We start from the raw sequence: 12,599 nt of genomic DNA, 5'->3' as shown, positions 1-12,599 counted from the left end.
GATGAGAATATTTAATTTGCACATTTTACTCATGGAGCCCGAAATAACACAAAGGAATGCAAGAAATGTACCAAAAGACAGACAGTCGTGGCTCATTGCACTATTCTCTAAATCCATTATCTCTCAAAGGCAACCAGTAAAGGTAAGTTGCACTGAAGTAATTAATAAAAAGAGTAAGAATGTGCCAAAAGAAACAGTGGAAAGAACAAAAGCTGATTGAAGGAACAACATCACAATTTCAGCACAGACGAGCAAGGCCAGTCAGCTCCTCCATCCAGAACGCTCCCAAAGCACAGCATCCCACTATTGAGAAACATAAAAATCTACAGTGCAGAAGGAGGCCATTTCGGCCTATCCTGTCCGTGCCGGCCGACAAAGAGCCACATGGCCCTCAGTCAGCAGCCCTGAAGGTTAAATATAAACCTACGAACAATGAACAATGGTGTCAAGGTAAAGAGCATCCGGTCCAACCAGTCCGCCCCACACAACTGCGACACCCCCTGTATCGCAACATTCTACACTCCACCCCAACCGGAGCCATATGATCTCCTGGGAGAGGCAAAAAAAAACATTTAAAAAACCCAGGCCAGTTAGGGGAAAAAAAAAAAATCTGGGAAAATTCCTCTCTGACCCATCCAGGTGATCGAAATTAGTCTAGATCACCCTGGCCATATTAGATTCCCTGCAATCCTTACGATCTTATTTGTGCCAGCCAACAAGAGTTATCCCAGTCGAATCCCAAGGGGGATAGAGTATAAAAGCAGAGATGTCCTGCTACAACTGTACAGGGTATTGGTGACGCCGTACAGTTTTGGTCTCCGTATTTAAGGAAGGATATACTTGCATTGCAGGCTGTTCAGAGAAGGTTCACTAGGTTGATTTCTGGAGATGAGGGGATTGACTTATGAAGATAAGTTAAGTTGAGTAGGTTGGGCCTATACTCATTGGAGTTAAGAATGAAAGGTGATCTTATCGAAACACAAGATAACGAGGGGCTCGACAAGGTGGATGCAGAGGGGATATTTCCACTCGGGGAAATTAAAACTAGGGGAGAGAGTCACAGAATAAGGGGCTGCCCATTTAAAACTCAGATGAGGAGCAATTTCTTCTCTGAGGGTTGTAAATCTATGGCATTTTCTGCCCCAGAGAGCTGTGGAGGCTGGGTCATTGAATATATTTAAGGCAGAGATAGACAGATTTTGAGCGACGATGAGGTAATAAAGGTTTATGGGGAGCGGGCAGGGGAGTGGAGCTGAGTCCATGATCAGATCAGCCATGATATTAAATGGCAGGGCAGGCTCGAGGGGCCAGGTGGCCCACTCCTGCTCCTATTTCTTATAATCCCACTTACCAGCTCTAGGTTCGCAGACAGGAAGCAGAGAGTCGGGATAAAAGGGTCCTTTTCAGAATGGCAGGCAGTGACTAGTGGACTGCCGCAGGGCTCAGTGCTGGAACCCCAGCTCTTTACAGTATACATCAATGATTTAGATGAAGGAATTGAGTGCAATATCTCCAAGTTTGCAGATGACACTAAGCTGGGTGGCAGTGTGAGCTGTGAGGAGGGTGCTAAAAAGTTGCAGGGTGACTTGGACAGGTTTGGCGAGTTGGCAATGCATGGCAGATGCAGTATAATGTGGATAAATGTGAGGTTATCCACTCTAGTGGCAAAAACAGAAAGGCAGAATATTATCTGAATGGCGACAGATTAGGAGAAGGGGAGGTGCAGCGAGACCTGGGTGTCATGGTACATCACTCATTGAAAGTTGGCATGCAGGTACAGCAGGCAGTGAAGACGGCAAATGGCATGTTGGCCTTCATAGCTAGGGATTTGAGTATAGGAACAGGGAGCTCTTACTGCAGTTGTACAGGGCCTTGGTGAGGCCTCACCTGGAATAGTGTGTTCAGATTTGGTCTCCTAATCTGAGGAAGGACGTTCTTGCTATTGAGGGAGTGCAGCGAAGGTTCACCAAACTGAGTCCCGGGATGGTAGGACTGACATATGAGGAGAGACTGGATCGACTGTGCCTGTATTCACTGGAGTTTAGATGAATGAGGGGATCTCATAGAAACATAAAATTCTGACGGGACTGGACAGGGTAGATGCAGGAAGAATGTTCCCGATGTTGGGGAAGTCCAGAACCAGGGGACATAGTCTAAGGATAAGGGGTAAGCCGCTTAGGACCAAGATGAGGCGAAACTTCTTCACAAGAGTTGTGAACCTGTGGAATTCTCTACCGCAGAGAGTTGTTGATGCCAGTTCGTTGGATGTATTCAAGAGGGAGTTAGATATGGCCCTTACATCTAAAGGAATCAAGGGGTATGGAGAGAAAGCAGGAAAGGGGTGCTAAGGTGAATGATCAGCCATGATCTTATTGAATGGTGGTGCAGGCTCGAATGGCCTACTCCTGCACCTACTTTCTATGTTTCTTTGTTTAACCCTGCAGGTTACGGCACTTCAAGTGCCCATCCAAGCACCTTTTAAATGTGGTGAGGGTTTCTGCATCCACCATATTTCCAGGCAGTTAGTTCCAGACCACCACAACCCTCTGCGTGAAGAAGCCTCCCCTCAAAACCTTGCACCAATCACCCTAAACCTATGCCCCCTTGTAATTGACCCTCCCACCAAGGGAAATAGGCCCTTGCGATCCACTATATTCCAGGCCCCTCAAAATTTTATACACTTCAATGAGGTCTCCTCTCAGCCTCCTCTGTTCTAATGAGAACAAACCCAGCCTATCCAATCTGTCCTCATAGCCAAGTTTCTCCATTCAAGACAGCATCCTTGTAAATGTACCCTCTCTAGTGCAATTACATCCTTCCTATAATACGGCGACCAGAACTGCATGCAGTACTCCAGCTGATATAACCAGAGTATTATACAATTTACGCATAACCTCCCTGCTCTTGTATTCTATGCCTCAGCCAATAAAGGCTGACATTCTGTATGCCTTCTAAACCACCTTATCTATCTGGCCTGCTACTTTCAGGGATTCATGGACAAGCACTCCATGGTCCCTTTGTTCATCGACAGTTCGAAGTGGCCTACCATTTAATGTGTATACCCTTTCCTTATTAGCCCTCCCCAAGTGCATCACCTCACACTTTTCCAGATTAAATTCCATTTGCCACCAGACCAGTAGATTGATATCCTCCTGCAGTCCATGACTTTCCTCTCATCAACCACATAGCCAATTTTAATGTCATCTGCAAACTTCTTAAATCATACTCCCTATATTCAAATCTTGATCATTGATGTATACCACTAAAAGCAAAGGACCCAGTACTGAGCCCTGCAGAACCCCACTGGAAACAGCCTTCCAGTCACAAAAACATCCATCGACCATTACCCTTTTGCTTCCTACCTCGAAGCCAATTTTGGATCCAACTTGCCACCTTGCCCTGGATCCTATGGGTTTTAACTTTCATGACCAGTCTACCATGCGGAACCTTATCATGAGCTTTGCTAAAGTCCATATACACTACATCATACACACTACCCTCATCGACCCTCCTGGTTACCTCCTCGAAAAATTCAATCAGATTAGTCAAACACGATCTTCCCTTAACAAATCCGTGCTGACTGTCCCTAATTAATCCTCACCTTTCTAAATGTAGATTTATCCTGTCTTTCAGGACTTTTTCCAATAATTTTCCCACCAGAGGTTAGGCTGACAGGCCTGCAATTACTCGGCCTATCCCCTTCTCCCTTCTTAAATAAGGGTACCACATTAGCAGTCCTCCAGCACCATGCCCACTTCCAAAGAGGACTGGAAAATGATGGTCAAGGCCTTTGCTATTTCCTCTTACTTCGCTCAACAGCCTGGGATGCATTTCATCCAGGCCTGGGGACTTAACTACATTCAAAGCTGCTAAACCCCTTAATACCGACCCTCTCGCTATGTTTATTTCATTCAGACTTTCAACACTCCGACAGCAGAAACTGCATTGCCACTTTCCTTTGTGAAAACAGGCGCAAAGTATTCATTAAGAACCATACCAACATCTTCTGCCTCCACACAAAGATTACCCTGAGGTCTCCAATAGACCCTACTCTTTCTTTAGTTATCCTCTTGCTCATAATATATTTATAGAACATCTTTGGGTTTTCCTTAATTTTACTTGCCAAGGATTTTTCATGCTCTCTCTTAGCATTCCTAATATCCTTTTATTTTTACCTCTGAACTGTCTATATTCCTCCAAAGATTCTACAGTATTTAGCAGTCAGTATGTGACATAAGATTCCCTTTTTTTCTTTATATCTTCCCCTCCAAGTCCCCAGACATCCAGGGGGATCTAGAATTGTTATTTCCACCCTTTTTCTTTAAGGGCACATTTGGCCTGGGTCCTCTGGATCTCCTCCTTGAATGCCTCCCACTGTTCCGACACTAATTTACCTTCAAGTAGCTGTTTCCAGTCCACTGTGGCCAAATCACTCCTCAACTTAGCAAAGTTAGCTTTTCCCCAATTTGGGACTTTTATTCCTGGTCTATCCTTGTCCTTATCCATAACTAACTTGAATCTGACTGAATTATGGTCACTGGCACCAAAGTGCTCTCCCACTAATACCCCTTCCACCTGCCCAGCTTCATTCCCCAAAATTAATTCCATAAAATGAAATCCAAAACCACCCCCTCTCGTGTTGGGCTCATTACATGTGAACTAAATAAGTTCTCTTGAATGCATTTGAAGAATTCCGCACCCTCTATACCCTTCACACTATATTTGTCTCAATCAATATTAGGATAGTTAAAATCCCCTAAAATTACTGCTCTATGGTTTTTGGACTTCACAGAAATGTGCCTACATATTTGCTCCTCTATCTTCCTCCCAGTGTTTGGGGGTCTATAATAAACGCCCCTTTTTTATTTTTCAATTCAACCCATATGGTCTAATTTGATGATCCCTCCTTACTGTTGTAGTTTCTTCAATCAGTACTGCGACTCCCCCCCCCCCCCCCCGACCTTTTTACCCCCCTCGCTGTTTTGTCTAAAAATCCTGCAACCAGAAATATTGAGCTGCCAAACATGCCCCTCTTAGCCATGTCTCTGTAATGGCTATAATGTCATACTCCCAAGTGTCTACTTGTGCTCTTAGCGCATCCGTCTTATTCGCTATACTTCTGGCATTAAAGTATATACCATTTAGCACAAGACGACCTTGTTGATTACTACTTACTAACCCTCGTTTCCTCGGTCTTACAGATTCACTTTCTAAATTCTTGCTATCCAATTTCAGCTTTACTTCCTTCCCTATTGAATCTGTTCAGGTTCCCATCCCCCTGCCAAACTAGTTTAAACCCCCCCCCCCCCACCCGCCCCCAACAGCACTAACAAAACTCCCCGCGAAGATATTGGTCCCCGCGCTGTTGAGATGCAACACATCCAGTTTGTACAGGTCCCATCTCCCCCAGAAGTGGTTCCAATGCCTCAGGAATTTAAAGCCCTCCCTCCAGAGGATTCCAGAGTTCTTTGTCTTCACTACCCTACCTGAAATTTTACCTTCTTTGCGTGAAGAGCTTTGACATGAATTTATCTTTTACTAGCTTGAACTGTGCCCCACCCCCCCCCCCCCCGCACCCCCAGATCAGGTTTGGCTTCAAATAATGTTTCAGATTTTTGTTTTCCTCCAAGGTCCCATCCTTTCAAAGCTGTACAACACTTTCCCAGTCTCTCTCCATAACTCGGTCCTTTTCACAAAATTAGTCTCATCGTGGCTCTTCTCTACATTGCCACAAGACTTGAATGTCCCCCTATGTTTCAATGCTGTACTGGACACAGTACTTAAAATGCAGTGTTACCAGAGTGTTGTACAATTACATGATTTGAATGTGCATCCAGGCTTTTTTTTCCATGGAAACTTGCCAAACAAAACTACTTTAATGAGTGTACAGAATAAGGATCATGTGGGGAGAGGATGCAGATTAAAAATTGATGCAGAGCTTCCCGCATCTTACCTGAAGCAGACTCCACAAATTCTCCATTTACTTTCAATGGTGTCAGTACAACTCTTGGAATGGATTTGCTCATCATCACCGGAACTCCAATCTTCTTTTTCGGTTGTTGTTTCACAGACTGTTACATGTAATAAGACAAAGAGCTCGGGTACAAATTTTCAATAGAAACGTAACAGAACTAACCCTGCATTTACACTGTGTCTTTCACAATCTTAATGTCCCGAAGTGCTTCACAGGCAATGAGGTCACTGAAGCATACTTACTGTCGTAATGTCGGGAAATACCGACGTCAATTTGAAAAAGAAAAGTCCCACAAACAGCAATAAGTTAAATGATTGTATAAAGGATTTTGATGCTGCTGATTGAGGGATAAATGTTCGCCAGTACACTGGGAGCACTCTTCATCCAAATAGTGCCACAGGATCTTTCACGTTTACCAAAGAGGACAGATGAGGCCTTGGTTTAATGGCTTAGCCAAAAGACAGCATCTCCAACAGTGCAGCACTCCCTCAGTACTGCCATAATGAGCCAGCCTAGATGACGTGCTCAAGTGTGGGGTTTGAACACAAGACCTTCTGACTCAGAGGCAACAATGCACCCACTGAGCCAAGTAAACCAAAGGTCAGTCACACAGCTCTATACGGATATTATATCTCCTAGGGTGTATTTAAGCTACAAGTTTAGCGTGGATGGTAGTATAAATTTGACTCCAGACCAAAGAGGAGAGAGACTTTCTTCAGAAAGTCTAAATCTATTTCACGACAGTATCAGACCAGGCAGAACCGGACTCCAGACTCTAGCGTTTATATTAAATGCAGTATTGATCGACTACAAATTAAAACAAACAGGACTAGTACACAAGTTCAACACCTGAATCAGGTATGCCTTTCTTCAGATTTTAATGCATTTTCCAGGACAAAGTTTTGATGGAGGGAAAACTAGCCCAAAAAGATCACTATCAATTGACTATACTTCCATGCTGCACCAATGTTACAAAAAGCACAATTAATTTCCCACATTACATAAGGCAAGCATATCCAAACAGTCATGGGCCACGTGACTCAGCAGAGGAGGACAAAGGGTTTGATTAGGGCAGGGAAAATGGAGTATGAGAAGAAGCTTGCAGGGAACATTAAGACGGATTGCAAAAGTTTCTATAGATATGTAAAGAGAAAAAGGTTAGTAAAGACAAATGTAGGTCCCCTGCAGTCAGAATCAGGGGAAGTCATAACGGGGAACAAAGAAATGGCGGACCAATTGAACCAGTACTTTGGTTCGGTATTCACGAAGGAGGACACGAACAACCTTCCGGTTATAAAAGGGGTCGGGGGGTCTAGTAAGGAGGAGGAACTGAGGGAAATCCTTATTAGCCGGGAAATTGTGTTGGGGAAATTGATGGGATTGAAGGCCGATAAATCCCCAGGGCCTGATGGACTGCATCCCAGAGTACTTAAGGAGGTGGCCTTGGAAATAGTGGATGCGTTGACAGTCATTTTCCAACATTCCATTGACTCTGGATCAGTTCCTATGGAGTGGAGGGTAGCCAATGTAACCCCACTTTTTAAAAAAGGAGGGAGAGAGAAAACAGGGAATTATAGACCGGTCAGCCTGACATCGGTAGTGGGTAAAATGATGGAATCAATTATTAAGGATGTCATAGCAGTGCATTTGGAAAGAGGTGACATGATAGGTCCAAGTCAGCATGGATTTGTGAAAGGGAAATCATGCTTGACAAATCTTCTGGAATTTTTTGAGGATGTTTCCAGTAGAGTGGATAAGGGAGAACCAGTTGATGTGGTATATTTGGACTTTCAGAAGGCGTTCGACAAGGTCCCACACAAGAGATTGATGTGCAAAGTTAGAGCACATGGGATTGGGGGTAGTGTACTGACATGGATTGAGAACTGGTTGTCAGACAGGAAGCAAAGAGTAGGAGTAAATGGGTACTTTTCAGAATGGCAGGCAGTGACTAGTGGGGTACCGCAAGGTTCTGTGCTGGGGCCCCAGCTGTTTACACTGTACATTAATGATTTAGATGAGGGGATTAAATGTAGTATCTCCAAATTTGCGGATGACACTAAGTTGGGTGGCAGTGTGAGCTGCGAGGAGGATGCTGTGAGGCTGCAGAGCGACTTGGATAGGTTAGGTGAGTGGGCAAATGCATGGCAGATGAAGTATAATGTGGATAAATGTGAGGTTATCCACTTTGGTGGTAAAAACAGAGAGACAGACTATTATCTGAATGGTGACAGATTAGGAAAAGGGGAGATGCAAAGAGACCTGGGTGTCATGGTACATCAGTCATTGAAGGTTGGCATGCAGGTGCAGCAGGCGGTTAAGAAAGCAAATGGCATGTTGGCCTTCATAGCAAGGGGATTTGAGTACAGGGGCAGGGAGGTGTTGCTACAGTTGTACAGGGCATTGGTGAGGCCACACCTGGAGTATTGTGTACAGTTTTGGTCTCCTAACCTGAGGAAGGACATTCTTGCTATTGAGGGAGTGCAGCGAAGGTTCACCAGACTGATTCCCGGGATGGCGGGACTGACCTATCAAGAAAGACTGGATCAACTGGGCTTGTATTCACTGGAGTTCAGAAGAATGAGAGGGGACCTCATAGAAACATATAAAATTCTGACGGGGTTAGACAGGTTAGATGCAGGAAGAATGTTCCCAACGTTGGGGAAGTCCAGAACCAGGGGTCACAGTCTAAGGATAAGGGGTAAGCCATTTAGGACCGAGATGCGGAGGAACTTCTTCACCCAGAGAGTGGTGAACCTGTGGAATTCTCTACCACAGAAAGTTGTTGAGGCCAATTCACTAAATATATTCAAAAAGGAGTTAGATGAGGTCCTTACTGCTAGGGGGATCAAGGGGTATGGCGAGAAAGCAGGAATGGGGTACTGAAGTTGAATGTTCAGCCATGAACTCATTGAATGGCGGTGCAGGCTAGAAGGGCCGAATGGCCTACTCCTGCACCTATTTTCTATGTTTCTATGTTTCTATGACCCAAGGCCTGGCTACTTGGAAGTCCAAACCCACGCAACGTCAACCGATTTACAATTAGATTTCGTATTTGCTGATTTGTCAGATTTAAATTTGTGGGCCTGGGGCCCTGCAAAAGGTTATCTTTTGGGGGAAAAGTGCTGTTGCCTCATTAGTGGTGATAGAGAATTCAAGTTCTGCAGCCTGGCTGCAGTTTTGAAAAAACACAGAGCACGTTGCATTAAGTCATCAATCAACTTGACATCTTCGGACCTTGGGTAGCAAGCCAATTAAAAGGTTAAAAGACTATTAATTGAGCCAATAAGGTCAAAGAAGGAGAGTTATTTTCTGTAAATTGAACCCGGTATCAATACAGCCATTTTGACCATGTGGTACCAGAAGGACAAAGACCTGGCTTAAAGCCAAGAGCTTTTTACTGCTGTCTGCCAAAAATAACAGTTAAAACTACAATCGGAGTTCGTATTTCATTGGAAATTAAGAGATCTAACAATTTTGGCGTCACGAACACGATCGCTGAGGAAAGAAACTGAATTTTGGACATCGGACCTACATACTGAGGTAAGGACACCTCTTTTAAAAAAAAGTCCTCGGTCAAAAGTCTAAATTCGCCTCTCCTTCTACGCGATTCCGGAAGCCTCCGGTTTGCGAACCCTCCGGTTGGTAGTCGGCTCGAGGTCCCATAGACGTCTAAACTTCGGCGGTCTGTTAGTTAATTAATCACCGACCTATTGATCGGCTAGAAAGCCTGCGACTCGAGACCCCAGTAAAGAAATTATGGCAGCAGGCGATAAGAGCAAAGAATTGCCTACAACTGTTAAAGGTGGGCAAGCACCACCTGAAGTTTCGCTACATTTAATTCTCCAACAGTTGAAAGAATACATAGAGCAACAATTCAACTTATCTAAAACCTGTATTAAGATCGAACAAAAGTACAGAACCTCCAAAGGACAATGGTCCTTGGACGAGATTAAAAGGGTCTGGGGAAAAACGACCCGTATGAAAAATAAAGAGCGAACTAGATGGTCCCCAGCGGTTATGGGCCAGATTCGAAAGCGGAATGAAATTATAATGCGTTCCCAACATGATCGAGAACTGACCAGTACAAAGGATCAATTGCAAACAGTTTGTGCACAACTGCGACAGAAATAGCTTGAACTTGAAAAGCTGGAAGCGGAAGTTAAAGATCTTAAAGGTGAAATTAAAGAATGGAAAAAATCATTGGGTCAAGTGACAGTAATAGGAAAAGGACAATGTATTGATCAATTCCCAGGGTACCCATGTTTGGATAAATTAAAAGCGCAAACCCGAAGACAGGACCGAGGAAGAGATACGAATTCTGAATCCTCCGACGATACAGGGTCGGAGGATGACGAATTAGGGGTGCGCTTTGCCCCGTTTAAAAAAAAGACAAGTTGTAGTCAAATCAGAAGAGACTGCGGATGAGGGCGGAACCAAAAAAACAAATAAAAAGGGTGTATGAAGAATACTTATTTCATGATCCGGCAGACCCAGAGAAAATTGATAAATGGTCCAAGGAATTGCCCAATCCAAAGAAAGGGTGAGTAAAAACATGGGACCAATTGGACCGCTTAAGAAATATATATCAACTTCATCCCTGGGATGGAGTGCAAATTTTGACCATAATGGTGTCAAAAACACAGGGAAAAAAATTGCACGACAAGGTAGAAGAAGCTTTGGGGCACGATGAGCAAGATTTAGATGCAGGATGTGAGGCGATTAAACACTGGCTGCAAGCCTTCAGTCCAGCTAAGACAGACTGGGGAAAAATTGCAGCCTGCCAACAGAAAGGAACAGAGGAGGTCCTGGAGTATGACGAGCGGTTTAGATGCACGTGGCTAGAACATTCAGGTATGAATAATACGGATGAGGAAATGGATGAACAAGTGTTTGGACCCCTGAAAGCAGCTTTCGTGGCAGATCTAAAGCCAGAACTGTCCAAAATGCTTAAGGTAGCGTTACCGGACTGGGAAGGCAGAGGAACTACCGTTGCAGCATTGGTGGATCGATGTAACCAATTAGATCGGGATATGGGAGCTAAAGTCCGAGCTGTACAGGCTATGGGATGGAAATCCCAGGATTCCGATAAACAGTTATTAGGAAAATTACCCGGAAAATGTCATTATTGTGGGCCAAGACGTGCAGGGCAAAACAGAAAGGTCGTGGCTGGGGAAGAGGACGCAGCCAGGGATACAATTCAGTCAACAAACCAGGCTTGTCACAAGATAACAACCTCATAGAAGCATTTAAGCAACTGACAATACAACAACAGAAGGAGTTACTTGGGATAGCAAAAAACGATTCGAGCCCACCCTGGCCCCCTTCCTCGCACTAATACAACAAAGGGGAGATGGGCTATATATAACTGAGGGTGGGCGATAAGGATGTGGACTGTCTTTTAGACACAGGGGCGGAATTAACATGCTTACCCCTACAATATGGAGACATTTTGCCGTTGGATGGTAGGGCACGTACAGCCTATGGAGTTGGGGGCCATAAAATGGAAATTAAAAGGACAACACCGGTACTTATAGGGCTGGGTCCACATGAACTAACCACGCCGGTCTGAATATGCCAAGTAGATCAACCCCTTTTGGGAATGGACGTTCTAATCCAAGTAGATTCATCGTTGCATTTCGAGGATGGTCGGGTGACATGGTCAATTAGAACTTTGAAGAAAGAAGAATTGAAGGAACACCCGATATGTGCTAAAGACAAGAACGATTGTGGCCTACTCCAGATGGAGCCTGCGTCATTTACAGGGACCAAGCCTCCATGCACTAAACAGTATCCCATCAATCCAACTGCCATCGCGGGAATCTTACCGGTTATTCAGCAATTGGAGAAACAAGGGGTGCTTATTAAAATGCATAGCTCCTCCAATAGCCCCGTGTGGCCGGTACAGAAATCTAATGAGATTTGGCGTTTGACTGTCGATTATAGGAAAGCTAACCAGTGTATTGATCAAAAAGCTCCTTTGGTCACAGATCCCTCCACCATTTTTAATGCCCTCAAACCGGAACATAAATATTTCTCGGTTATCGATAAAGCCAACGGATTTTGGTCTGTGCCTCTGGCACCGGAGGTTCGACAGTGGTTTGTTTTCACGGTCCAAGGACAACAGTATACTTGGACCCGGTTACCATAGGGTTTCCACAACAGCACTACGGTATTCCACATGGCTTTACAAAGAGCCATTTGCGAGAATTACCTCCCCGGTCATCCAATATGTAGACGATATCCTGCTAGCTTCAAACACGGAAGAACAGCATGAACAAGATTTACGAGCTTTGCTGGATCACCTTCGGCTGAAAGGACATAAAGCCAGCATCGACAAAGCACAAATATCCCAAGAAGAGGTTGTATACCTGGGACAAAAGATTTTACAAGGAAAGAGAGAACTTACCCAAGATAGAACTGCAGCCATTCGGGCTGCTAAAAAACCCACGTCTATTCAGGAACTAAGGTCTTTTTTGGGATTGTGTAACTTTAACAGAAATTGGATTGACTCCTTCACACAGCTTGCTCAGCCATTGAATGATATTTTAAAGGGGAAACGTGCCTCTAAAGAAGCCATTACCCTCACAAAAGAACAGCAAGAGGCCTTCGAGTTTGAAAAAGGCTG

General features: G+C 44.4%; 1 protein-coding gene across 4 annotated transcripts in view; it reads right to left on the bottom strand.

Annotated features, from left to right (window-relative positions):
* The window catches only part of asxl1 (ASXL transcriptional regulator 1), a 103,720-nt gene that overhangs the window by 34,592 nt on the left and 56,529 nt on the right, over window positions 1–12,599 (bottom strand). For all 4 annotated transcript variants that reach the window (XM_070896200.1, XM_070896198.1, XM_070896196.1 and 1 more), the window contains one exon: window positions 5,954–6,071. In XM_070896200.1, the coding sequence (XP_070752301.1) occupies window positions 5,954–6,071 (118 nt within the window). The remainder of the gene's footprint in view (window positions 1–5,953; window positions 6,072–12,599) is intronic.

This window comes from Pristiophorus japonicus, chromosome 12 (genome assembly GCF_044704955.1).
Source record: "Pristiophorus japonicus isolate sPriJap1 chromosome 12, sPriJap1.hap1, whole genome shotgun sequence".
Classification (NCBI taxonomy): Eukaryota; Metazoa; Chordata; class Chondrichthyes; family Pristiophoridae; genus Pristiophorus; species Pristiophorus japonicus.
The sequence above is the reverse complement of the archived record's forward strand: the minus strand, read 5'-3'. Positions and strand labels throughout refer to the sequence as shown.